Source organism: Phyllostomus discolor, chromosome 2, assembly GCF_004126475.2.
Source record: "Phyllostomus discolor isolate MPI-MPIP mPhyDis1 chromosome 2, mPhyDis1.pri.v3, whole genome shotgun sequence".
NCBI lineage: Eukaryota > Metazoa > Chordata > Mammalia > Chiroptera > Phyllostomidae > Phyllostomus > Phyllostomus discolor.
In genome coordinates, this window is record NC_040904.2 from 7,508,089 (window position 1) to 7,535,952 (window position 27,864).

At 55.5% G+C, this 27,864-nt stretch overlaps 1 protein-coding gene across 4 annotated transcripts in view; it reads right to left on the reverse strand.

Moving 5' to 3' along the window:
- TMPRSS2 (transmembrane serine protease 2) overlaps positions 1-26,138 on the reverse strand; it is a 50,451-nt gene extending 24,313 nt beyond the window's left edge. Inside the window, exons 1-2 of one of the 4 annotated variants that reach the window (XM_036017451.1) lie at positions 25,995-26,138; positions 1,451-1,521 (exon numbers count right to left, since the gene is read on the reverse strand). In XM_036017451.1, the coding sequence (XP_035873344.1) occupies positions 1,451-1,521; positions 25,995-26,052 (129 nt within the window). In that variant the 5' untranslated portion in view covers positions 26,053-26,138. Of the gene's footprint in view, positions 1-1,450; positions 1,522-8,051; positions 8,075-10,158; positions 10,354-11,913; positions 12,004-25,994 lie in introns of those variants that run through there. The other 3 variants (XM_036017452.1, XM_028504691.2, XM_036017450.1) reach the window with 3 other exon arrangements.
- Between the last annotated feature and the right edge of the window lie 1,726 nt (positions 26,139-27,864).

A 27,864-nucleotide genomic window follows, 5' to 3' on the forward strand; every position in this document is an offset into this window, starting at 1 on the left:
ATCTTTATTTTCAAAACAAATATTAGGCACTGTTCCAATATGACATTAAAAGGACGTGCCACCCTATCTGGTGTGGCTTAGTTGGTTGGGCAGCATCCTGCAAACTGAAAGTTCTCGGGTTTGATTCCCTGTTGGTTGGTCAAGGTGCATCCTCAGTCATTGTTCAGTCCGTGGTCCACAGGAATGTACAAAGGGCGACCAATCCATGTTTCTGTCTTACATCAGTGTTTCTCTCCCTTGCTCTCTCTCTCTCCCCCTTACCCTCTAACATCAATAAGCATGTCCTCGGTGACCCGAGGTCCCTTTTAAGGCAATTACACCCAGCTTCCTGATCCCTTAACTCGAACAAATTAAATGCCTTCTGCTTCCTATTTTCTACTGTTTCTGGGTCCCCCGGTTAAAATGGAGGTGGTGTCAGTCATTTTCCGGGAGGGTTTCCGGGGAGACCGAGAAGGCCCCCTAGCATTTCTCCCAGTAGAAGCTCCGGGTCCCAGCGCTGAGAATTTTAAACGGAGCCTCGGGGGAAGGGCGATTGTAAAGAAACGAGCCACGTGCAGGCTCCCAGCTGAGTAGCTCACCCACGCTCCCCTTCAGAAGTCCCAATACTATGCGTCTCCGCCAGAGCGCAGACTGGAAGAGAACCGGAGATGCAATCTCCCGTCTCACTGGGGCGCCGGAGGCAAAAACAGGCGGTACGCGTGCTCGGCCTCTAGCGGCAGCATCTGAGAACACGCCGTCCACCCAGGAAAGGCTGCTGTGAGCAGCAAGCGCGGTTTTCGTCCTGGCGGATTCCCGAGCAGCGGATTGGACATTTAAAATGGGCCCAGGGAATAGATATACCAGTAACACGTAAAGTGGTTTGTGTGAGGTCGGCAGGGGGGATGGTGGGTGTATTTTCCAGCTACAGGATCCAGAAAATTGTTGTCCACCACATCTCTTTACTAAGTGTGCTTATTCCCAGGCACACGAGCGGTAAAACGAACAGGTGAAATCAGACGGTGCACAAGGAGAGGGCCCTTGTCTCCAATGCGGGGCGGGGTGCAGGGAGAGAGAGCGAGCCCGACACCCCAGTCCGTCTTGCCTGCCCCTGCACCCTGCGTGCTTCCTGCCCATGCACTTACCTGCTCTCAGCACCGTCCTGCCCCATCTGTCCCCACGCCAACACAGTCCTCCATCCCATCCCCACGTCAGAGCAGGGAGGCGACTGGCCGAGGAGAGGACCTGCACCTCCCCACACCCGCCCACGGCGTTGAGACTCCCACCCGTGCAGCCGCTGTGTGGCCGCAGCCTGGCTCCTGCACATGCCCGTGACACACAGACAACCTTCCCCGACAGCCCAGATCACGCGCAGGCCCAGCAAACAGCTCTGAACGGGCGGAGCAACACACGTCCCGGGAAATAACAGAGGAGAACAAAGAAAAGTGCAGGAAGATAGCAGTTAATCACTTACTGAGTTTAAAGCCATTCCGACTTTATCAGCAGCATCAGGTACGGGTAGGTATTTGGAACGTTCAAGATGACCTAGAAGGAAGAATGATAAGACTGTAATTTCCATACCAGTTTCCGTCTAGAAAGAACTAGCAGACTGCCTAGGTGAGAGTTACCTCTGTCCAGAACAAACAAGCCTGGTTCTCCCAACAGCTAGTCGCTGCAGAAGTCTGGGGGTGCGGCCACACCCTCCCGTGGGTGACCTCTGCCTAAAGGAGAAGCTGGGGACTAGACGCACACAGTAGGTGATGCACACAGTAGGTGACTCAAAGCCTCAGGCTCCGCAGAAGCTGCACCTGGGAGGCAAACACCTGGGGCCGACTCCTGGTAGGGCCACTTCCTGGAGGTGCCACTGGGCAGTGGCTGAACCCCTCTGAGTCTCGGACAGGATGGATGTAGTCACCGGCACTGTCGTGTGCCGTTGAGGATTCAGCGAGCGCGTGCAGGCAGTGCCGGGCGCCGAGTGACAGCGGGTGCCATCGGATGCACAGAGAGCACCCATGGGCGCGAGGTGAGGAAGGGGCCATGCACCCTGAACAGGTGGTCTAGGACTTAGGACCAGGTAGAGGCCACACCTGACTTTTTTAAAAAAAACTTTTTAAAGATTTTATTTATTTATTTTTTAGAGAGGGAAGGGAGGGAGATAGAGAGAGAGAGAGAAACATCAATGTGCAGTTGCTGGGGGCTGTGGCTTGCAACCCAAGGCATGTGCCCTGACTGGGAATCGAACCTGCAACACTTTTCCCAGCCCGCGCTCAATCCACTGAGCTATGCCAGCCAGGGCTATTTTTTAAAGAAGCCATACGAATCTTCCGTTTCTTAATAAACACACTTAAAAAATAAGATAAAACACATCCACACCCACCCACTCCTCCATCTACTGGCCTAAATCCAGAATCGAAAGAAATTCAGAACCAGCCCCTGGGATGGGTTCGAAGGCAGAGAGAGCCCTGGGCCGCCTGCGTGCCGATGTCTGTGAATAGTTCGCAGTGGCACCTGGAAAGACCTCCAAGGCGCGCAGCCCTACAGGAAAGCCCCCCACCCCCCCAGATGTCCCTCTCCCTCCCAGGACCAAACGGGGCCCCTTCCCTGCTTTCCGGCCACGGCCGAAGAACGTTTCCAGGAAGGGCCTCGGCAACCGACTGCCCGTCCACGTCCACAAGACCGTGGCGTTCCAATGAGAGCGTGCCGGACTGGGAAGCTGGCCAGACCAGGTCTGACTAGTTTCCGCCTGTGACGTGCCTGGCGCACAGTAGGTGCTCAGACAGCAGCAGGCGGCAGCGCAGCGTGTGGTTAAGCCCACGACCTCCGGGACTACTGGCCTCTGGATCCAGACCCCAGCTCAGTCCCTCACTAGCTGTGACCTGGGTGGGCAAGTCAGGGAACGTTTCTCGGCCTCCGTTACCTCACCGGCAAAAGGCAGTAATAGTGACACCCACTATGGAGGCGTTGGTGGGTGTCGGGAGATGGATGGGTGCTGGTGCAGCTCTCACTGCCTGGCACACAATGAAATACTTTTTTTTTACTGAGTTATTAAGATTGCATTTATTTACTTATTTGTTTAAGAGAGGGGAAGGGAGGGACAAAGAGAGGGAGAGAAACATCAGTGTGTGGTTGCCTCGCGAGTGGCCCGCAACCCAGGCATGTGCCCTGACTCGGGATTGAACCGGCAACCCTTTGGTTCAGAGCGGGGCACTCAGTCCACTGAGCCACACCAGCCAGGACAGTTTCTCTTCTAAACAAAAGTGACTGAAAGGCTGATGACGTTGCAGCCTGCTAGGGGCAGGGGGAGGGGAGGGGGCCTATTGATCGTGGCATTTGAAGATTTGCATCTGGTAAGCGCTCCAGAGCTACCGGTGTCGTCAACCAGCTATGAGAACCCAGCCAAGCCCAAGGCAACAGCTTGCCTTGCCATCTCCTTAGCAAACTTATCATCTGATTCATTAATCTAAAAATAACGTGAAAAAAAATACGAGAATGGTTTTTTTCCATTTTGGGAAATCTTGCTGAACGGATCCCCCCAAATGCACCAGATCACTGATTTACTCTTCACGCAGATAAAACATAAGAACGAAGGCATATGGACAGCGCTGGGGTCTTGGAAGGTTTTTTTTTAGTCAGTGGCTTTCTGAGTGAGAGGGAAGAGGACTGATCAGTAGGCCAGAGGGAGGGGTCCCCATTTAGAATACACATCGAACACGTAAGCCTCTCAATGGCGTGACTATCACGCAGGAATACACCTGTCCGGCCTCTGCCCCTTGAGGAGATGAGCCTGCTAAGACTCCACACCCACGCAGCAGCTCCACTCCCCTCTGGTCTGAGCAGGAATAAACGCGTCACCTTCCTAGCATTACTTTCAAAAGAGCCCTGGCCGAGCACACGTTCTCGCCCCTCTGGTTCGCCTGCTCTCGGGTGGCAGTCACCGCCGGGCCCTCTGAGCTGTCTCACCCGCTACAGGTCTGGATGAAGTTTCAGGAAACGAAAATTCGATCCCGCTGGCGGCTTTCCCAGGTGAGGAGCCCTCTGAAAGGAATCGCTGCTCCAAATCCAGGCTTCCTATTCATTCAGGATCCCTAATGGTGGGACGAGGAAGCCGGAGTGGAGAGGAAGGCACCCATGGAGCCACGGCCACGAATTGTCAGGTGAAATCCCGGGGACCCGGAGGGACGGCAGGACGCTCTGTCTCACCCCGAGATCCCACGGCCCACGGAACTTAGAACCCCAAACCTGGAGCGTGCCCAGTGAAGCTCCCCGGACTGTGGGATAGAAGGCGAGGAGGCTCCAGACTCAGCTGCCTATAACGTTCTCAGGCCAAGCAGCAGGCACGGGGGCGGTTCTCACAATGGGACTGGGTCGGACAGAAGACCCGGAGAGAGAGCCCCTGGGGTCCGGCTCCTCTCTCCAAAGGGCATGTCCACGCCCACACAAGACAGCAAATCTCCGACTGGTGCCTGCAAGGAGCCAGGCCACCTGGACGCAGGAGGGTGGGAGGGGGAGACAGAGAACAGTGAGCCACGATTGTGCTTTGCTGCCATTTAAAGGACACGGGTGATGGTTCTTCCTTCCAAATGCCAGCCACAATAAAGCACTTCTCCTTTAAGTGACAAAGAAAAGCAAACGTGCCTCGAAGGTCCCAACCGCACCTTGTTGTCGGCCAGCTCCACCGTCCTCCACGTGAGTCACACCCCAGAACTGGTCTCGTTTCGGTCCACTGTGGGCCTCCCTTCCCGGGAGCCGAGTCACGCCTGAGTCACCTGCGATCGTGCCGTGGACTCCCACCAGCTGCACCCCGTGACCCGACAGAGCTGTTGCCAAACGAGAGCAGTCTCTTCTCGGGGTGTCTTCGCTCTGGACAGCCCAGCACACGTCTGCTAGAGCCTCCTCTGGGAACCCCCGAACTGATACAAGCGAACCCGGCCTCCCAGATGCTGGTTCCCACACAGGGGCTCGGGGGCGTTCCCTATGACCCAGGCTGTGCCGGCGTCACCACTCACCCCCATGCATGCATCCGCTCCGGCACAGAGCCCCATTGGGCACCTTCAAGGGGCGGCCGGAGTGACAAGGGGTGACAAAGGGTGACAGGCCAACAAGCCCCACCTTCCCAGGCCTCAGAGTCTATGTCCCTTCTTCAAACTCCAGAGCCAGCGACCGCAGCAGGTCCCCCCCTACCCAGTGAGCAAATGGCCCACGAGGGTCCCCTAGGTCTCCAGTGTGGAACAAAAACCACATTCCCCAAAGCGACGCTCTCGGGCCTGTGGGGACGTCACGCAGGGTTCAAGGTAGCAGCAGCGGCGGGTTTATGTAACAGCCCCCCCCCCCCCACACGTGCAGGGGACGTCGGCAAGTGGCACAGACACAGTGACGAGAGACGCGGACGGATGTCACCCCGGGAGAGGACTGCCTGCAACCTCCCAAGGCCTTTTCTGATGAGGGCCTCACTGTCCCCGCACACGCTTTAGGGCAGGCACTGGGTGCGGTCCCTTTTTATTTTTATTTGTTTTAAATCTAGCTGGTATCCTACAAAGAAACGGTTCCAGTGTTTTGTTTTTGTTTTTTTTGTGTGTGTGTGTTTTGTAAAGGCGAGATGAGTCAGATGCCACGTAAGAGTGGCAGAGCCGGCAAGCCTCCGCACCTGGACAAAGCCCACAGGTCCAGGGGCCCAGAACGGAGTGCGCCCCTGACTCGACGGAGCCCCAGGCGCCCACCTGACGCGATGGAGCCCCGGGTCTCTGGGGGGGGACGGTATGCAAAGGCCACTGGCTAACGACCTCGCCCCCATCGGTATGGGAAATGGGATCATATCACAAACAAGGACACGCCCCACACAGGGGGAGCGCTCGGTCCCGACACGGTGTCGGCCACTGGGACCCACCTCCCTGTACCTGAGGGGCCCCACTGACTCCGTGTGAACCCACAGGACAAAGCCAGGACCAAAATGATCAGAAGTATCAGGAAGGCGGGCTGAGCTCAGTCCAGGGAAACCACGTTTCAACCAGGAGAAAGTTCAAATGTCACCTTATCGATCCGAAAAACGTCTGATTTCATATTGGAACGATCACTTCTCAAGAATATGCTAGAACAGAACGGGGCTTCCGCTGGGAGGCCGGACGGGACGCCCTGGCCTTCTGCGTGGTCAGAAACTCGCAGAGCGAAGCCCGCCGGCCCTAGAAAACTCAGGCCGCCGGCTGAAATGAGGTCAGGGGCGGCGCCCGGCCAGGAAGGCCCCTTGGACGGCAGTGACCCGAAGGGAACCCGACACTGGGTCTCGCGCCGCGAGCGAACCGGCGACAATGAAGACCGGGCTTTGTTTCGCCTCCAAGTCCGGCTCTCACCTGGAAACCCATTTCCAGCCAGCGTCCCCCAAAACCACTGGCCCCACGCCCCGTCTTCTCGGCCTGCCCACGTGCCCTCCTTCTTCCGCCGGCTCTGCCCTTGCGTGCCCTTCCAGGCTGCAGCAGGCGCACCTGCACGCACCTGGTGCCTCCGAACATTCTGTCTTCCTCGCCACATCTCTGCGCCCACACCCCCTCTTCCATCCCGCCCAACGCTGCCCCCGCCACCGCATTGATGTCTGAGGCCTTACCTCCGTCCGGACGCTGAAACCACACACACCTGCCACTGTCCCCTGGAACAAGTCCTTTCCTCCTCCTCCTGCTCCTCCCTGACTCACCTCTAGTAAGAGCAAAGCATGTCTGGGGGTCACCTCCCTTCTTCACGCTCCCCTTCCTGAATATTGGTGTCCTCCTCCCTCCCGAAGTGCTTCTGCGGCTGCCCACGACACCCCCCCCCAGCCCACGTCCCAGTTCCTCTTCTCCTGACCACTGCCTGGTGGCCGGGACAAGCCGGGTCCCAGGCCGGCTGGGGTCTCCTTCCTCCCGACCTCAGACTCCTGCTCCAAACGGCCCCGAGCCACCTGCGCAAGCAGCCCAGCCCTCTGCTAGTCCCGGGGGCTTCCCCTGCAGTGGGGGTCACAGGGGCACCGTGTGTCCCCTCACCTTATACCAGCGCCCACTTGCCCTGAGGACTTGCCAGCCAGAGCTCCCCAAGATAGCCTCTGGGGCTCCCCAACCCCAAGTCAGGACAGGAGAGCTCAGCAAGCCCAGTACATAGCTCCTCTCTTAGGCCCGTGCCCAGCAGCCACCTAACTGGTCCCGGGCCACACTCAATCCCAGGGGTCCCTGGCAGGCCCCTGGAAAGCAGGGAAGGGCCATGCAGAGCGCCAGTGGCTCAGCAACTGTGGGAGGTGGGGCCGCCCTGGAGGAACCCAGAGCAGTGGGAGAGAACGGCAGTGAGCTATGCCCCCTCCAGGCCCTCCTCCGCACCCCTCCCCAGCTGGGGCAGCTTCCCATCCTTCAGTAACCCAAAGCAACCCGTCGATGAATTGTCTTCCCTTTGTGCTGCCACACCCCAGGCTTAGAGAGGAGGGGGAGTTTCCGGAAGATTTAGAAGAATAGACTCCTCCCTCCCAGAGTCTGCAGCAACCAGGACAACGACCCCACCTTATTGCAAAGCCCTACCCCCACCCCCACCCCCGCCCCCTGGCCCCCAGGACCCCTGCAGCAGGTTTAGGAGGAAAAGAGTCAGAATCACCAGCCAGCCAGGTGCTGGTCTGTGCTTCCTGGCGGACTGCCCGTCACCCCCAGGCTGGACCCAGCAGGACAGGCAGCACACTTATAAGATGACGACTGTTCCTGGCACGATGTCCTGTGGGCGTCTAGGTTTCTCCCTCTACAAGACACGTCACCAGCATCTTGTCCCGGGTGCCTCCTCCCCCAGGATGGTCGGGCCCCCTGAGGAGCCCAAGGCACACCGCCGGGAGACACTGGAAGGGGGCAGCACACGGCCTAGGGGGGGCTGGTCTCGGGATTAGGGGGACATTAGCCCAGCCCACAAGCGAGCCCCTTTCCGGTGAGGATCCCCAGGCCTTGTTCTCAGCATCCCGTCCTCCTCCTCTCCACTGGCTCTCATGCACTCACCCCCCTCCCTTCCTTAAGGGAGGCGAGAGCCAGATGGCCAGCCCTCATCCCCAGGTGCCCTAGGGGAGCTTGGACACGTCGGCCGGCCTCTCTGCCAGCTTCCTCTCCACGGCATTACATAGGGAAGGGACAACACCCGCCTGAAAGAAAGTGCCGCATCCATATGGGCTGTTATCCTCATATCAGCGCGGCCCAATTTGCTCCTACAACAAGGTGCCCCCCCCCCCCGGGGCGGGGCAGGGCGGGGCAGGGCAGCCAGGGCAGCCAGAGCAGCCAGGGCGTGAGGGGCCAAGCTCCAAGGCACTCCAGGAACAACACAGCCCGGCGTCATTACAAGGCTGACCTTGGGGGCACCCACACAAAGGAAGTTGCCCGGGAACAAAACAAATGTGCAGACCCAGAGCCAAGGACCATGCTGCTCACCTGTTGCTATTTCGGACAAACAGAAAGAGTTTTCAATGGCCCATCTGCAGGGGGCCCGGCACTGAGTGTTTGCTCGCTCAGCGGGGCCCTTGCCTCTGGCTCTAACCTCGCCTGCCCAGTAGGGTCTGCTGGGGTGGGGGCTGGGGGTGGAGGCAGACCTCACCTGTGGGAAAGCTGGAGGAGCAGGGCCCAACCTCTGGTGAATCCCTGGGGGGGGGGGCTCCCCATCCCCTGGCCTACCAGGAGCCCCCCACCCCCTCACCTCAGCAGCAGGGGTGGTCCAGGAGCCTGGGCTACTTCAGTGCCTGCACACTCAGGTCCCCTGTCCTTGGAACTCGGAGCCACATTCCCTGTCCTCACCCTTAGTCCGAGGTGGGGGAGGTTGGCTTCATTCTCACTTCCTGGTGAAGGCTCCCACCTCCCAGGCAAAGTCAACAACCCTCCCCTCACTTCAGGCTTTCTAAACGTCTTGGAGCTCCTCTTTGCTGTCTCTGTAATTTTCCATTCTCTGAGTGGCTCTCCACAGCTGCCAGCGCCAGGAACACACGGTTCAGCAACGCCTCTGGGCGCCCCTGACCTTAGCCCCAGGAATACCGGGCGCGTTTGAATCGAGGGGTTCAAACGCAGCCTGGAGGCAGAGCCCTGGGGAACCAAGCCGAGCAGGCCGACCTCGGGCACCCCAACCCCCACCAGGTCTGTCGTCCGTGCATCCCAAACCGGATTCGGGACCACGGCGTCGCGCCCTCAGGCGGGGCAGCCCGGTGCCCCACCCTCTCGTGGCTTCGAACACGCAAATGCCTGGGCAGGAGCCAGTGCCGGGGGCCACCCGCAAACAGGGCCCCTTGGAGCGGACGCCCAGACTTTTAGGCTGTAAAGCAATAATTCTCCCGCAGGGACCGCGGGGCCGCGAGCGAGGTGCCCACTGCCTGGCTGGTGCGCTTGGCTGCGGGGCCACTGTCCGGAGTCCCACAGGCGGTGCACCGACGCCCCCCTGTGCCCCAACTTCCCGGGCAGGGAGCGCGCGCCTCAAGTCCAGGACTGCTCCGCCCGACCGGTTCCGGCGGGCGCCCGGTGCCAGGTAGACGGCTGTGACCGCCGCTGCCGGGGCGCGGCCATGGGCTCGGACTAAGGGCAGTCCCTCCCCGGGGGCCGCCGAGCCGTTTGCGTCTCGCGCGGGAACCCTCCGGGAGCCTTTCCCCACCGTCCCGCGCCGCGCCGGCCGTATCGCTCGGGGCATCTCTGCGGGTTTCCAGTTTCTCCCCACCTCGGGAGGGAACCGAGAAGCAGGAGTTCAGGTAACACTCCAGGGCTGCTGAGATTTTCCCCGAAACAAAGAAAAGGATCCACAATCCCCTCCTCTTCCTCGTTCCCGAAGGAGAAGTGTGCACCCCTGGTCCCCATCTAGGGGCCACAGAGAGCAAGTGGCGCAGCAGCCGGTCCGGACCCAAACGATCCGCCCAAGGGACCCCCGAGGCACCCTCTCCTTCGACCAGTTGGCCAGGGACTCACAGAACCACCTGCCCCGGACGCGTGATGCCACGGGCCTCCGAGCGGCGCGCCAAGGGGGCCCAGGCACGCGGCAGCCCTCCCAGGCCCCACGGAGGGCGCCTTGCCCCGCTCAGCTCCTCGCGTCCGGCACCTGCCGCGCGCGCGCTGCGCACACCTGGCCTCCCCTCCCACACCCCCACGGAGTACCGGGTCACGCTCAGCGCCCAGGTCCTCCTCCTGCCCCCGGGAGCCCTCACCCCGCACCCGACGCAGAGACGCTTACCTGCGGCTCCCCGGACGCGGCACTCCCGCCCCTCGTCCTTCCTCCTCCTCCGCCTCCTACGGAGCTCCTGGCCTCCTCGGTCCCGCGAGGGAGTCTCCGACCCTCCCCGGCTCTCGCTTTAATCCCAGGAGGCGGTGTCCGAGTGCCCAGGGCGACACCCCCGTGCAGGTACCGGTCACCTCTGGCGCAGGGAGGGGCGGGCCGGAGCTGCGGCTCCCGCTGGGCCGGTCCGGGCGGGGCGGGGGGCGGCGGCGGCGGCGGCGGCGGCGGGAGGAGGCGTTCCCCTAGGGAAAGCCCGGGACGGGCTCCTGGCCCTGGCCTGCGGCGGGACCTAGAGGGAGCTCCGGGACGCCCCCTGGGCCTCGTTTCCCCGCCCGCGGTTTAGGGCTGGAGAGGAGCGCGTGTCCCTCTCCAAGGCCGTAGGACCTAGCCTGTCGCGGGCGCTTCCAGCCCGAGGACTCCCTTTGGGTTGAGGAAGGAAAGGGGTTCCGGCGAGCGCGGGCCAGACCCCTGGTGAAACCAGGAGCTGCTGCTTCTCCAGCTCCTCCCCGAGCCCCGCCTGGCCTCTGTGCCGGCGGCGAGGACCCAGGAGTCGGCCGCTGGGGACCGCCGACCCGGGCACTAGCGCCGGAGGGCGCCGCGCCGCGTGCGCAGGACCCTCTGCGGTCCTCTTGAGCCGCTTTCCTCTGCCCTCACGTCTTAAGACCCTTCCCCTCGACCTCGGAACGTCCCCAGAAGTGGCTATAGGACTTCCCGCCCACCAAGGACAAGGGGACAGCGGGTGAGGAAAGGGAGCGAGAGAGATCAACCTTAGCCCAGAAGGCCTGGCTGCCGGCCACCCAGCGGCCCCCACTAAAAGACTCCTTCCAATACTGTTTGCCATACGCCAAATAATGTGGGTTGCTTCAGAATAAGGCGGAAACACAAGAAAACCGACCTCTTTCCAAGTCACGTGCTGCCTTGGCTCAGCGCGCTCCTTCCGGGCCTGGCCTCCCTGCGAGTGGGACTTCGCTAGTGAGTTCTTCCACCCGGCCCCTTGGCCCTCCCCTGGAGATGCACAATAGGGGATTGTCCTGCGTTCCACCAGTCCTACCCTCCTCTCCTACTTCACCGGTGTCCAGCTTGTCCCAAGTAGAAGACCCTCCAAGACCAAACAGGTCATACCCTCTTATGGTGGCAGTTCTCTCATCCGTTTTGACTAGTGGCCTTGGAGCCTCCTTAGGAGTGAAGGACACCATTGTTCCCCAAAGCCCCCAAGCCTGCTACACACCGGGGAGTCTCTATGGGTCTCTCTATCCAGCCCTCTTGCAGTGGTTGTTTCTTCTGGCAACATTCTGTAATTTTTGCTGGGGTTCACACAGGCCCCCAGGAGCAGAACACCAGCCCGGGGAGCCACCTCCACCCACCCAGTGGTCCTAGACTGGCGGTGCCCAGGGCAAACGGCAGAAGCAAACTGGTGTCCTCTCTAGTGGAACGCTGCCGGCCATGGCTAACTTCACGTGCCAATCAGCTGCTCTAAGAGACGGCCAGACAGCTGGTCCACTGTCCTTTCCAGGTGTGACTGCGAGGTTGTGTTAGGAAGGGGGTTAACATTGGAGTCAGCACACTGAGTGAGGAAGATCCATCCTCCCCAGTGGGGTGGGCGTCACCCAGTCCTTTGAGGGGCTACATAGAACAAAGGGGCAGAGGAAGGGGGCATTTGCTGTCTCTGCCCTTGGCCATCGGTACCCCTGGTCCTCAGGTCTTTGGGCTCACACTGAATGACACCACCAGCTTCCTGGTTCTCCAGCTTGCGGGTCACAGGTCATGGGCCTTCTGGGTTTTCACAGTCACATGCATCAATCCCTGCAACACACACACACACACACACACACCCATCAGTTCTGCTTCCTTTGGAGAACCCTAACGAATACACCCCTTCACCCAGGAGAAATCCCCACACCAGCCACAATCGCAGTGAGATTTAATTAAAAGCAATTAAAGTGAGACATAAAAGTAGGTGAAAACAGCAAGCAATGTAATCATAGATGTTGCCATTGTTAGACACAGATGAGAAAGTAAGCATGTTTGCTATTTAAATAAAGTAAAAGGGAGACTCTAAAAAATGAATATGAAGAAAAGATTGTTTAAAATTACCTGGCAGAAATGGGGAGAGAATACTAAGGAGAACTTCTAGAAATTAAAATATGCAAATTTTCAATAGCTGAAGAAGGAATCAATGACATGAAATATAAATCCCAAGATACTCATGTACAGGGACTAAGTCATAGAAGCTAAGTGGTATGGAGAATAGAGTGTGATGATCTAAAATATGTGTAATTAGGTCTCCAAATGTGATAATAAACTGAACAAGGTAGAAACAATATTTGAAGTAATAATGATTGAGAACTTTCTAAAATTGATGAAAGTCATGAATTTTTAGATTATTCAGACAAAACAAATCCCAAGCAGAAAAAAAGAGGAATCCACAGTTAAACATAACATAGAGAAATTGCAGAACCCCAAAATAAAGACAACATCTAAACAACTCCTGAAACAAAATATCCCCCCAAAGAAGGCAGAATATGGTAGAATAAGATATTTAAGCTGTTGGGGAAAAGTGATTGTCAGCCTAGAATTTTACATCCTGTACAACAGGTATCCTTCAGGAAGGAGGGAAGAGACATTTCCAGACAAATCGAGACAGTGTTGACCACAATAAAGAAACCTGAAAAGCTCAGTAAAACATGAAATAATCCCAGGAGGGAATGCCAGAGGAAACCGTGACCAAGAAAATGGTAAAAAGGTGGGTAAGTCTAACCAAATATGGACAGTATAAACTAACACCGTCGAAGATGTTTAATTTGTAAAGGTAAGGAGACAATGACAGCAACAGAAAGTAGAAGTGAAACGCTGGAAGATAACAGCATGAAAACGTAGTATCACCCCTAGCCGGATGAACAAAATGAAAGCATTTCAACGGTTGTATTGTTCTGGAGAAGAAGAAACATACTGGTTAACTTTAGACTTTGTTGAGTGTTTTGTTGAAAGGATAACTACGAAAGGATGAAAATAGAGTGCGTATTGATTGTGTCTAAACCTAACGCAGAAACAATGGGATAAGGGGGAAAAGTTGATGATACCAAGGGCAGTAAAGCAAGGGAGACCGATGGGGCGGGGGAGGAGGGGTGAAACGGAACCCAGGAAAAGGAGGCAAAAGTTGATATGGAACTGTATGCAAACACATCGGTGATCAGAATACATGCAAGTGCTCCAGACGGCCCAGTTTATATGAACAGAATTTTGTTAAAACATAAATTATCAGAGTGCCTACTTGTTAAGACAGCTGTAAGTTTATGAGACACAGGTAGAAGGGGCACAGGTAAAAGAAAGCTGGTTTGGCCCTGCTCATAGTAGACAAAACAGACTTTAGAATAAAAAGTTGCACTGAGAATAAGGAGAATCACTTTGCAATGATAAGACAAACAAATATCACTGGGGCAAGGTAACAGTCATGAGCTTGCGCATACCTGATAACGTAGTCTCCAAACTATTTGAAGAAAAAATGTCTAGAACGACAAGACCTTCACAAATTCACCGTCCTCCCTCGTGGCCATGAAAGGTCACGTCAACCAACCAACCACCAAAACAAACAGAACAAGACAGTAAAAATGTAGAAGATTTGAAGAACACAATGAACACGTTTAGTGGTGGGCTCCTTCATGAAATAATCAGCCAGCTGGTTTTCCAGGTTACTTTTCAGAAACAGTTGAGAACCACGCTATTGCAGGGTTTCAAAAATTCTTCAAAGGAATAGAAATATCAAAAATACTGTTCAACTCATCAATGCCTCAACCAGGGAGGATAGTTCAAGGAAAATTACAAGCCAACCTAATTCATAAATATAAATGTAAAATCCCAAACGAATAGTAGGAAAATGCATCTAACAAAGCCTTAAAAAGATTATGACCAAGTTGGATTATCCTAGGAACCTGCTATTGCTTTAACTTAGAAAAACAGCTTTCACAGCATGGATGGAGCTGGAGAGCATTATGCTAAGTGAAACAAGCCGGGCAGTGAGGGACAAATACCACATGATATCACCTTTAACAGGAATCTAAACAACAAAACAAAACAAAACAAAAAACTAGCAAAATATAACCAAAGACACTGAAATAGGGGATAGTCTCACAGTGGCCAGGGGAGAGAGAAGAGGGAATTTCAGGGGGGAATGGGTAGGGATTACAGGAACAAATTTGGAGGACACATGGACAAAAACTAGGGGTGGGGGGTAATGGGGGGAAGGGGGGAGGGTTGGGTGGAGGGGCTGGAACGGGAGTAGGGGGAAGAAAACTGTACTTGAACAATGATTAAAATAAAAAAAAAAAGAAAAGCAGCTTTCAGTATAGCCCGACACAGTAACACATTCAAACAGGAAAATTATAAAGTTATCTTAACATATTTAGAATGAACATTTAATAAGATTCAACACATGTCCAGAAGGACTTTGCAAAAAGTCCTTTGCAAAAGTGAAGTAAAAGAAAAATTTTTACCTGATGAAAGACATCTATAAAATCCCACAAAATACCCTTAATGATAAAATGAAAGAGATTATGCCCTGGCTGGTTTGGCTCAGTGGATTGAGCACTGGCCTGCCAACCAAAGGGCTGTGGGTTCGATTCCCAGTCAGGGCACACACTTGGGTTGTGGGCCAGGTCCCCAGTAGGGGGCGCTTGAAAGGCAACCACACACTGATGTTTCCCTCTCTTTCTCCCTCCCTCCGTCCCCCCTCTAAAAATAAACAAAATCTTTAAAAAAAGAAAAAGATTACTTCTAGAAACACTCAGCTCAGCATTGTACCAAAGGTTTAAGCCTAGGTAGCCAATGAGGAAAAGAAGTTAAACTAGTGAGAATTACAAAAGAAGAGACAATTCTGTCATTATTTGAAGATATGATTGTATACCCACACAAACCTCAAAGAATGAAGAGGAAATCCTGAGCATTAGGAAAGTTTAGCTGCCCGTATCGGATGAGTACCGAGGAAGCACACAAAAATAGCCTGCACGCTTCCATACCACCGACGAAGCGTTGGGAATGCAACCAGTAAATGTACCGCTCACTGTGCAAATGGCTGTGTGAGCTGGTAGGAGAATGCCGCTCTGAAGAGGCACGTCACACTGTCTGCCTCTTAACCTCAAATGGTTCATCAAGAAAAAGCTGCATGTGTAGCCCTGGCTGGCGTAGCTCAGTGGATTGAACGCGGGCTGCGAACCAAAGCATCGCAGGTTCGATTCCCAGTCAGTACATGCCTGGGTTGCAGGCCAGGTCCCCAGTGGGGGCCATGTGAGAGGCAACCATACATTGATTCTCTCTCTCTCTCTTTCTCCCTCCCTTCCCCTCTCTAAAAGTAAATAAATAAAATCTAAAAAAAAAAGAAGAAGAAAAAGAAAAAGCCACATGTGCAAAAATGCTGATAACTGTTGGGTCTGGGAGGAGAGGGTACACGTTTTCCCTGTACCAATCTCCTCATTGTCTGCATCTTTCAAATGTGTCATAAAAAAAACTGAGAAAAACTGCAAAGGTACACCACTTAAATGGCAACAGGAAATGTGTTAACTTAATTCAGTAGATCTACCAAAATACGTGAACACTACTATGGAGCAAAGTATAAGCCTTCACTGAGAGGCATCGAAGACTGAATAAATGGAGAGATAGGCAATCGTGTGTAGAAGATACAATGTTATAGAACCTACAATGTTGTAGCAACTGTCTCTCTACACGGACATAATGGGGTTAATACAATTACAACCAAATACGTGCGTCTTGGAGCGCATTGATGAGCTTCGCCTAAAATAAATGTGCAAGAGCGAGACAAAATAAAGGGCCAAGAATCACCAAGACACAGTGGAAGAGCAGCAAAGACTTGGTGGGATTATTCCCAACTGAGCCATCCCATTCAGAAAATCGAATGTAAGAGACCGAGTGTGATAATGTTGTGGAGACTATGAAAGGGTGTTCACGTAGGGCGAAGAGCAGCGGTGGGAACGGACAGAGCACCCAGAAACAGACTCAGGAGTCTGTGGAGACCTGCAGGGCTTGGGGCGGGGGGCGGGGCATGCAGATCAGTGCAGAGGTCTCATGGGAGAACCCGTCATCCAAATGGGAAAACACGGAGTCAGCATCCTACGTCCCATCACACGTGTAAATCGGTGCGGGTGAGTGGAAGACCGTATGTGAAAGTAGTGTCAGAACTTTTAGGAGATGCGGTGGTTTTGCGCGGCGATGGCTTCACCAGGACGCATTTCTGGTCAGGCTGGACCGCGAGAGATCCTGGGAGATTTGGAGGGCAGAAATGAAGCAGGGCCAGTTTTCGCTCCCACACCCTGATGCCGGTCAGCAGGCTCACCTCCTCCCACAAGGCTGTGGTCAGGCCTGCACGGCCCCCTTTCCCCCAGATCCCCAGCTTGCCCAGCTCCTGGGCCGGCTGTGTGTTTAGCTCTTTTGATGATAAGCCCGCCACCACCCTGCCCCCACCCCCCACCCCCGCTTCTGCAGGAAACCCTCAAGGTCAAGGCTACAGCCTGGCCTTGTGGGCTTCAGCTCATGTATATGGGTCCCAGCTTGTCTGGTCTCCCTGATTTTACATGTGCTGTGGACTGAATAATTACCCCCCGCCCCAGGTCATATGTTGAAGTCCTAGCCCTAAGGTATCACTATATAGGGATCTATATAGTGATAGAGCTTTTAGGTAATTAAGGTTCAACAAGGTCCTAGGGTGGGTTGGTAGGTGATACGATAGGGTTGATGGCCCTTATAGGAAAAATAGATCTCTCTCTCTCTCTCTCTCTCTCTCTCTCTTTCTCTCTCTCTCGGTGTGTGTGTGTGTGTGTGTGTGCCTCTCTCTCCACGTCCACACCCCGAGGAAAGGCCATGTGAGGACACCACAAGGAGACATCCACCTACAAGCCAGGAAGAGCCCCCTCACCAGGTATGGAACGGGCTGGCCCCCTGACCTCGGACTTCCAGCCTCCAGACCTGCAAGAAAATAAGTGTCCGTTGGTTCGCCCACCCACCCCGTGGCATTTCGCCAGCCAGCCTGAGCCGCCTGAGACAGCCTCTTCCCCTGCCCTGCGACCTTCACGCATCGGCCTCAGAATCCTACGGAGACTGGCTAGGCAGCTCCCTCCACGGCAAGAGGTCAGATCCTCCAGCCAACTCCTTCTAACGACACCCGGACACACCTCATCACAGTACGCGGGACGGGGGATGTTTCCCGCGTCCAGACGAGGCAGACGAGGAAGGGCAGACACCGCCGTTCCGCTTAGGCGAGGTCCCGAGCAGTCAACCCCGCGGAGCCAGAAAGCAGGTGGTGGTGCCCGGGCTGGGGCCGGGGGATGGGGAGTGAGCGTTCACTGGGGACAGCGTTTCACTTCGGGAGGGTGGAAAGTTCTGGACTCGGGCGGTGTTGATGGTTGCACAGGGAATGTGGTTAATGCCGCTGAGCTGTGCACTTAGAAATGGTCGGAATAGTAAACTTCACATAGTGTCTGCTTCACTCCAAGCACAAAGAAGGGCTAAACTGGTGAAAATAAGTAAAGTTACTCCACACTGTGTATGGCTAAAATTTAGTCGGGGGGGGGGGGGACAGGCAAGAGAAAGGAGGAGGGTCTGGACTGGCCCAGACGCCGTGGAAAACTGCCCAGTCTCATGCAGTCGTGTCGAGGAGACGCAAAATTTCTCCCAGAAATTCCCCTGCTAAGTCCGTGCGCTGAAGATTCTTGCAGCGTGCTCAGGAACTTCCGCGGGAATGCTCGCAGAAACACCGTTTCTCTTGCAAAAAAAAACCTGGAAACCACCCAAATACCGACAGGCATCGGTGGTGCATTCACACAGCGGGGTTCCGTGCGGCAAGGAAGACGGGTGCCTGAGCTGTCCCCGCCACAGACAGTCCCACCAACACTGAGCCTCCCTGTAAACGTTCACCACCCCATGACGACGTGTTCAGAGGCACACGCCTACACGGTGAAACTGAAAGAGAAAGAAACGGATGAACACGCGATTCAGCGTAGCGGGTTCCCCTCGCGGGAGCGGACGGGGCTGGAAACTGGGTTCTGGGCGTGATGGTATTGGCGACGATCCGTTTCTCAGCCTGCACAGGGACGCCGTAGGTGGTCGCTTTATTTTTTTTATGCCTCTTTGCATGAACCATATTCTGCCGTGCGTATGGACCGTTTCATTGTTTTACAAACGATGTATGCATAATCATGGACGAACTGTTTTTAAAGGGGCTGTGCCAGGAAATGAATCCCGGGGTAGGAACAATGGAACTATTGTTCTCTGGTCCCATGCTACTTAAGACAGGGACAATAATTCTGTGAGGTCGGAAGTTAACCGGCTCCAAGAGTCTCGTAGGAGCCCATGGTTGGACGAGCAAAAAAGAATTAACTAGTCCCTTGAGATACAGGGCACAGGACCCAGAGAATGTGCTCCTAGGGACAACGATGTAACAGGAGGTTCCAACTTTGTTTTCAGAAGCCCCGTGGAGCCACCTCTAGGTGAGCCCGGGCCCTCCGGCGTGCCCCTAAGAGGGGGTGGAGGCCCCGTGCCCACTCCCCCTCCCCGGGGGCCTATGGGCACAGCCGCGTGCTTTTGGCAGGTTCTCGGGAGGAATGCAGATCCCAGCAGTTCAGACAAGAACAGGTTTTGGTATTTGCCGTTCGTCATGGTTGAAGCATATTCTAAGGCTTGGCCCCAGGCTCAGCACGTCCTGGGCCTCCGGCCTATAAAAGAACAATTACCTTTTATTAAACATTTACCACGCCCGTTCCCACACTCGTGGAGAGAGAGGTACTTTGACTTCTTCGCTCTGCAGCTGAGGACACGGGCTCGGGGACAGCGCCTGACCTGCACCTGTCCCACAGGTGGGCTGGGCTGAGGCCAGGGGTGGGTCGGTGGGAACCACTGGCTCATGGTGACTGTCCGGGGCCTGGACTCTTGTCACCAAGACTTGGGAAGGGCCCCTGCCCCCCAGAGGCCCCTTGGCTGCAGAGCCAGAGGGAGGCAGTCGTAGGGGAAAGGGTGTGCACAGGTGTGGGGAGGGCCAACGGCAGCCGCCACCCCCTTTTCCACGGCCTCCTCCAGTGCCCGGAGTCCCAGTGTCTGACCTTGGTCCCCTCTGATGCCCTAGTGCCCTCTCCTCCACAGGGAGACTCCCCACATCAGGGTGCTAGCTAATAGGCACTCACTGAGATTGGCAGGTCCCCTTAAGCCTGGCTCTGGGGGCCAAGTTATAACTTAGTCCCCAGCACACCCAATTCCTAAAGATGAAGGAAAAAATGGGATCATTGCAAAACAAACAAAAAAATTCCACTCAGAAAGAGGAGGAGAGGTGGCATTTGGTGGCCACCTGCCCTTTTGTACCCCTGGTCCAGCAGGAAGGGTCCTGAGACATCCTGGTGGCCCAGCTCTGCCCCTGGGGGACTTCCTCAGGTGGGAGGGCAATCCCCGCTGTGCCCGGCAGCAACCCAGGGCTGCCACGAGGTCACAGGCTTCCCTCGGCCAGAACTGGCTTCTCTGGCCGTGGGCCGGTGGCAGGCTTCCCAGGGGGTTGGTTCCCATCCACCAGAGTTCTGGTTGGACGAGCTCCTCGGAGCTGGACTCAGGCTTGGCCTGGCTGGCCCTCACTGGCTGGTGTCCTGTGACAGAGCAAAAGGTTTTGGGTGGAGGTCCCACCGCCCTCCTCTAGACCTCCCCTGTCCCAGCAGGGGACCAGGTGGACTGACACACCACGCTCTGGCCTCTCACGTGACTTTGTGACTCTCTCCTTGCATGGTGCTGTGCGGTTTCTCTTCTACGGAAAGTAAGTTCCTGAGCTAACAGGCCTGCTCCGGATGTGGGGACAAGTGACACAGTCTGGCACCTCCAAGGGTACAAACTCTTGGATTCTATGCTGGGTGGCTCCTGGCTGCCTGTGCCCAAATGCCCATCGCCAGCACCCACCCATACCCTAATCCCATCCCCACCCTCTCCCACCCCACCCTACACACACACTGCCCCGCAGAGAGCCACCACCTAGCCGGGGACCGCTGCCCCTCTCTGCAGGCGGTCTGCACCCAGTGGCGGCAGACCGGGACCCCCACGCCCCCCAGGTGGTGGCTGAGGGCCTACACCCCAGTGCAACGCTTTCCTCTGCCCAACTCCGCTTCCTTCAGTCCCCAGAGAGGTGCCCCCAACACCCCCCCTCTCAGGAAACTTCCTGCTTCCCAGGAATCTGAGCACAGGACAGAACCTCTTGGTGCCTCAGTTTCCTCCTCATAGCCATGTAGTTAGGGTGACATGAGTGACAATATCTAAAAGGCTTAAAAGGGTAGCTGGCACCTCCTAAACACCCAGTTACTGCCTCCGCTACGGCTGCCATTACTGCTACTGCTACTGTTACCACTAGTAGCATTGTTGCTACTGTTACTACAATCGATGCTGCTGCTACTAATGCTACTGCTATAATTACTGCTGCTGCTGCTACTCGTAGGACTGTTACCACCACCACTACTATTGTTACCGTGGCTGCTACGGCTGCCGCCGCTGCTATTACTGCTGCTACAGCTCCTGCTGCTGCTGTTCCTACTCGGAGTGCTGTTCCTACTGCTACTGGTGCTGCTGCTGCTGCTGCTGCTAGTACCCAGGGCGCATCACCGTCCTGTAAAACACGACCGGTGGTGGCTTTAAGCAAAGCGCCTCCCTTCCTGGGACCCGCTTCCTTCCTGTGACGTAGTCTAGACTGTCAAGATGGCTCCCTCGGCTCTAAGAGGCATAAATCAAAGGGATTCACTTCCTTCAATCATGTGCATGCATCCATTCTTCACGACCCTGTTCTGGAATGACCCCCCGATGGAGGACCCATCGGCCTCAGCCTGGGGCGTGTCCAGCTCTGTGTGTGGTCTCCAACATCGTTTCCACCCGGGACCCTCGCAGGCTCTGTGGCCGCCAGACCCCCGCACCTCCCCGCCCTCGGCAAGCCTCGGAGTCTGTTCCCTCTGCCTTGTGCAGTAAAAAAGTTTTTTTTAATCATGTCAAGACGAATATTCTCATCACGCTGTTGCATGCCGGCATTCTGGGCAGTCGCTGGGGTAAGCGCACACACGCCCAGGCACAGCGCCGGAGCCTGGGTGCCTGGTGCGCCCTTCTCGGCGCTGCCGCAGAGGCGGCGGCGCCGGCTCTAGCAGCCACGGCCGATTGTTAGGCAAACTTCGTTAAAGGTCAGCCTCGGCCGTGTTATTTCAAGCCCACATCCTGGGCTCTCTGAAAAGCGCTGCCTCGAGTGCCAAGTCAGATAAGCCAGGGCGGGCGAGGCGTGAAGGGGAGACCGCTGATAGGGATCCTTTTCTTTTAGGCAGTTTAGGCGTGATTTCCGGGGGGGAGGGGGGAAGGCCGAAGACTGAGGCCCCGCTGGCGGTCTCGGTGAGGGGGCAGGGGAGAGGGCGGCCGTGGGTGGCCGCGGGGTGGACAGAAGGAGCCGCGTCTCCCTCCTGTCCCCCCGTGAACCCCCCCCCACACAAGCTAATTCTACAGGTGCTCGGAGATGTCTGGGGCAGGGCGGGTGCCACAGGGCCATGGAGTGGATGCTTGGGGTGGGGACCACGGTGGGGAGGGCACCCCGGGTCTGAGCGCCATCCTTGTCCCCCTCTGCATGGGGCTACTTTGCAGAGCAGGTGCCAGATTTCCCCTGAAGAACCTGTGCGGCGGCTGGAAAACCTGGGAGCCTGGGTCAGACTTTGGGGCTTCCCGGAGCCATCCATCCAAAGGGCTGGCTCGACCCCGGAGCAGGGGCATCTGTGAGGGTGTCAGAGTGGAGATAAGGTGACTTCACACCTGCGTGGCTCGCCTGCTTGCCCCGACCCACCCACCCAGGGCAAGGGGAAGGGCCTGTGAGGGTCTCTGTGAGTGTGTGTGGCGGCGGGGGGGGGGGGGGGGGGGGGGCGGGGGAGGGAGGGCGTGCTGTGTGGGGGCTCACTGAAGCCCAGGGGAGGAGTTTTAAGCTTTAGTTGCACCAAAAATCATCTTCCACCCTCCTTTTTAAAAAGAATTCTATGAAAATGTGTTTCTAAATAAGAGTGCAGTTTTTGTTATTCATTTAAGAATATATATCACTTAGGTCTTTTGAGTGAAATTAAAATGTAGTATCAAATGCAACTGTATTTCCAGAAAATTCATTCATGAGATGGGCCACACGGGGCCCCGGCTGTGAGTCCCGGGTCTGCACCCTCCTGCACCCTCCCCCGCCCACCCGACACAGCCCAGTTTTTTCCGTCATACCAATGACCTGAATCATTGCTTTCTTTGAAAAGAGAAATATTAAAAATAATTTTTTCATTCATAACAAGTTCTTAAAACTCTAAAACTTAAAGTTCCCCCCCCCACACAAGTTTCTCTCATCGTCAAACATGCTTATTTTTCTGCTTACGTATGATTTCTTTATTCTGGCTAAAGAGCACACAGATAACTTTGAAAAACAATTAAGCCAGCCAGGGTCATTCTAGTCGCCGCCGTCGAATGTATCAGCCCTCACCAGGCCCCTCCCACCCACCGCTGCTGCTCTGAGCCCGGAAGGCAGTTCAGGGAGCTGCACCTGTTTTCCGTCGTCATCCTTGTTTTCGTGGTCACGGCCAGGTTCAGAAAACCCTCGAGTCCCTGTCGCCCAGAGACACACCACATCCCGCCCGTGAGGGCCGGTGCGAGGTGGACGTGAGGCCTTCGGGGTGGCCTTCGGGGTGGGGGCCGTGTGCCCAGAGCTGACCGGACTGTCTGGGTGGCCGCCAGCTTGCAGTGACCCCCTAGCCCTCCTTCCATGTCCCGGGGCCTGAGGATGTGCCGGTGGCAACCGTCCTCAGCTGTCACCATTTATGAGCGGAGGGAGACAAATGAATGGCGATAGAAACAAACCATACCTGATCAAAAAGTGGCACAGTTCGTTTTGACTCGAATGCCTCTAGTTTGATTTTGAATATGTGACATGCAAAGCGCAGTTTAAATATAAATACATGTGTATACATGTGTGCATGTATATGCACACATTTGCATGATATATATGTTATGTGTGTGCACACGCACATTTTCATGTGTGTATATATACACATACACACATGTATACACACAGGGTGGGGCAAGTGTGGGTTCACAGTTGTTCATATGGAAAATAACTCAATAATTAAATAATAATACAAGAATAAACTCAGTGTTTTGCATGCTCACAACTGCATACCTACTTTTGCCCCGCCCCATGCATATGATATGTGTATGTGTATACAGAGTCCGGCACAAATAACACCCCTCTTTTTTTTTTATTACAAACTCTTTTCTTTTTAAGATTGTATTTCTTTATTTTTAGAGAGGGGAAGGGAGGGAAGCATCAATGTGTGGCTGCGTCTCAAACACCCCCTACTGGGGACGTGTTCTGCAACCCAGGCACGTGCCCTGACTGGGAATTGAACCTGTGACCTTTGGTTCGCAGGTTGGTGCTCAATCCACTGAGCCATACCAGTCAGGGCTTATTACAAACTCTTTTATTGCAAAATCAAAAGCATGTAATTCTGTAACACAATATGACACTCAAGTACCCCATACGACATTTTAGGTGAAATGTTAAACTATAAATCATTACACCCTACCAACCACACTCAAGCAGGCCTTACTTCTGCCAGACACTGTCTTTTTTATTTTTAATTTTTAGAGAGAAGGGAAGGGAGGGAGAAAGAGAGGAAGAGAAACATCGATGTGCGAGAGAAACGTGGCCCAGCTGCCTCTTGTACGTGCCCCAACCGGGGACCCAACCCACAACCCAGGCACGTGCCCTGACCGGGAATCAAACCAGTGACCTTTCTGTCTGCAGGACGATGCCCAGCCCACGGAGCCACACGAGTCAGGGCGTGAAGAGTCTCTGAATCACCGCCTCAGACTCCGAGCCTGGCTGTTCCCACCACGTTCGGCTGTCGCAGCACCACCGCAGCCTGCCCTGCCCTTCCTCCACCCCGCAAGCCGTGACTTCACCTGAACCCCAGTTCTCCGAAGGCCCCACCTGCCTTCCCTGCCCCATCACTACAGGCTCTGCCTTGTCACCGTGACTAAAGACCTGGGCTTGGTCTTGTCTCGGTTGTTCACCGCAGAGCCTGCTCCTGGCAATAACGCACCCGTGTCGTCGTGTAGCTAGACAGTGACCCATCACTCAACAGAGCTAATGAAGAAATTAAACAGTGGCCACGTTCCCGTTGGTAATGCCTGCGGCGCTGGGTACAACACGTCTGTGGTGAAACAGTAGGTCATTCTGCGGTCAGGAAGGAAGAGCACAAAAATCCACTTTCTCCTCCACCGGCCACGGCCTCGGGAAAGGACTGCATGTGGGGGGGAGCCGTGGCCCCCAGGGTTGGGGAGGCGGTTCCTCCACCCTCTGGGTTCTTCCGGCTGCTCTAATCAACCATCAGAAAGACAGGAGACAGATGGGCAAGAGAAAATGGGCCGACTTAACCACATGCACGTGCCTGGAGCCCCGCGTGCAGGAGAGAGTCGGAGACGGAAGGGGGCGTGGGGACGGGGGATGGGGGGCGTGCTGAGCTAAGGATGAGGGAAGGCACCTGGGGCATCGGGAGGTCGCTGCAGGGGGAGCCCCCGCCACGTAGATAGGTAGAAAGTCCTTTCTGTGGATACGTGTATCATGGGCCAGGCCCCTCATTTAAATTCTTCTAGTATTTAGAGCAGAGGGGGCAGCAGAAATTCCTCTCGAGCCTGCAGGGTCTCTGTTGCTTTTACCTTGAACTATTCCACATACCACGGAGGAGGCGCACTTTGAGGTGACTCATTCTGAACCCCTCCACCAGGGACCCGCTGGCGATGTTGTGGGAGAGGCTGGAGATGGGCCGCGGCGTGGGCTGTGGGTGCTGGGGTGGGCGTGAGGGTGCCCACCTGTGGAGAGGGAAAGGGGGCAGACGGCCAGAGTCACACGGGGTGAGACCCCCGACCTCCAGGGCGCCCTGAGGTCAGAGTCTTGGAGTTCAGGAAGGGGTTAACTCTCCCAGGCGGAGAGCTGAACTCCTCTGAGAATCGGGTCCTCCGAGAATTCGGCGAAACCACAGATTTCCGGGCCACGGCGGGTTAGATTGGCCAGCACGTGAGGAGACTCTGTGAACGTGGAGAGCTGGGCAAACACGAGGTATTCATCTGTCGCAGCGAGCGGAGACAGACCACGCCAACCTATTCAGGCAGGGATTGAGGCAGATCAGACCAACCCGGGGCTGGGGCTGGGGAGGTGCAGCTGCACCAGAGCCGTCCCGTGTGCCGTGCGGGCTGGGAACCACCCACCCCGAGGGGATGCTTTCCACTCGGGTTGTCACCAGGGATGTGGATTCTTCCCTGACGGTTTCCCAGCAGATGCCAGCCAATGCGGTGGGGAAAAGGTGATTTATTCTAATTCAGGCGGAACCACCAAACGAGCTCACACGGAGACTCCTCGTGCAGGCACCGTCCCGCCCACGTGTAAAAGGGGAGGGACTAACCCTAATGCAGCACTCTCCTGGAGACGGTGTGTGGAGTTCAGTCACAGTTTTGGACTTTAATTGTTCTTCGACTTACATGCATGACCAGAGGTCGGAAGAAAGAGCATGGGTCCCTTTCCAAAAATGTGTCGGGCAACGTCAGATTGATCTCACCGGTCGCCGTGGGCCAAACCAGGCATGACGTATCTTACTACAGAAACGCAGCGAATTCTAAACACATCGAAACTGACATTTCACAATTGGGAGATTTCATGTAAAATCCAGCTTTCCAGCTTCTCTGGAAAACCTGGGAGACGGGGCTGACCACGGGCTCACCATTCGGATGGGGCGGAAGCTGCGTCCGTGGGCCGAGCTGTGACAGAGGACACCACATGCTGATAGAGGGGTCTCACCACGCAGGACACCGGTGAGGTGGCCATGTGCCCAGCGGACTTACATCCCCTTGGGTGTGGGCGATCAGCTGTCTCTACAAGAGGAAGTTGAAACTAATTAGTCTCCACTAAGCATGCACAGCAAACCCTCGCGGCCACCTCTCCCGCCCTCTCTCTTCCCTGTCTCCCTGAAAAGGGAAGGTCCCTGCCCTCTGAGCAGATTCTTCCCTCCCTTCACTGCTTGGCCTTTACAAATACACGGTACTGTCTAAAAGGCTCTTCTAGAGCTGGCGGATAAACGAAGCCACAGAGAGCCACTTCCGGTCAGTTCCCTCCACGTGTCACCTCCATGGCCAGCTCCCCTCGGAACGAGGGAGGGGCCATGAAACTGTAAGACAATATACGGATCCGTATCTAACTGTCCAGCCACGCAAGAAGCCGTGAATCCCACCACCGCACGGGAGTAGGTGGCCGTGCCGACGTGCTCAGGTCAGTGAGACCGAGGGAGACATCGGAATTCTAACGGTGAAAGCATTTGTAGCCTCACCGGGAATGACAGGGAGGTGACCCGAGAATGTGAGAGCCATGACACAATTGCTTTGTGACAGGGAAACGGTGGAAGTCGATTCACAACGCACCGGAGCACAGGAACTCAGCGCCACGTTTGCAGAGAAGACAGTTCGGCACCAGCAAGACCTCACCTTCGTCCGACGGAACACGGGAAAACAGCTGACATACACAGAACAGGAGAATGCGCCACTCGGAGGAGGGGTCGGGCCGCCCCGGAGGATTAGAAAAAATGCCTTCACAGAGGTCATATGCACGCGTATGAGGTCGGGCTGGAAAAATTCCAGCCATTGTTACTACAAAAAGAACGGTTTGTACGACATCAAGGTAACCTGGCAACCAAGGAGAGTGGACTGGAATGCGCATGCTTGGACAATGACGACTTCACTGTACCAGTGTGTGGGGGCGGTAGATGCTGTTGAGTGAGCATGTGCATTGTGTGGCCATCGCATTCAAAATGAGCAAGTACAGCAATGAATCCGTATCAAATTTAGTGTTAAGCTTGAACATTCCTCCATGGATACTATTCGAGTAATTTGGAAGGCCGCAGCTATGGGCAACTGGTGATTGGCAGCTTCATCACAATAACGTGCCCGCTCATGCATCAGGTCTCGTGCAGAGTTTTTTGTTGAAACATCAAATCACCCAGGTGACTCAGCCCCATGACAGCCCAGATTTGGTACCCTGTGACTTCTGGCTGTTCCCCAAAACCGAAATCACCTTTGAAAAGGCAGAGATTTCAGACCATCGATAAGATTCAGGAAAATATGACGGGGCAGCTGACAGCGATTGGGAGAACAGTGTGAGGTGACAAGGGGCCTACTTTGAAGGGGACTGAGGCATCATTGTCCCATGTACAAGGTGTCTTATATCTTGTGTCTTCTTTAATAAATGTCTCTATTTTTCATAGTACATGACTGGATGCCTTCTGGACAGACCTCTCATGCACGTGCTCACGTGAGTGTGTGTGTGTGTGTGTGTGTGTGTGACGTCTCCAGTCATTCTCACGTTCCTGGGCCCTGCCTCAGAGAGCCTGCTTCGGTGGTCCCAAGACACATCTGCCCCTCCCTCCAGTAGTCTCTGGGCATGGGGACCCCCTTGAGAGGGGGTCACCTCTAGTGGGGCCCCATCTGTAGGGACAGGGTCAGCTCTGCAAGGCGACTTCACCAGGGGTGTCCCCCTGGCCTCTGGGGGCCGCCCCTGGATAATCCATGCTCCAGAGCTCGCCATCTTGCTGGCTGCCTTTT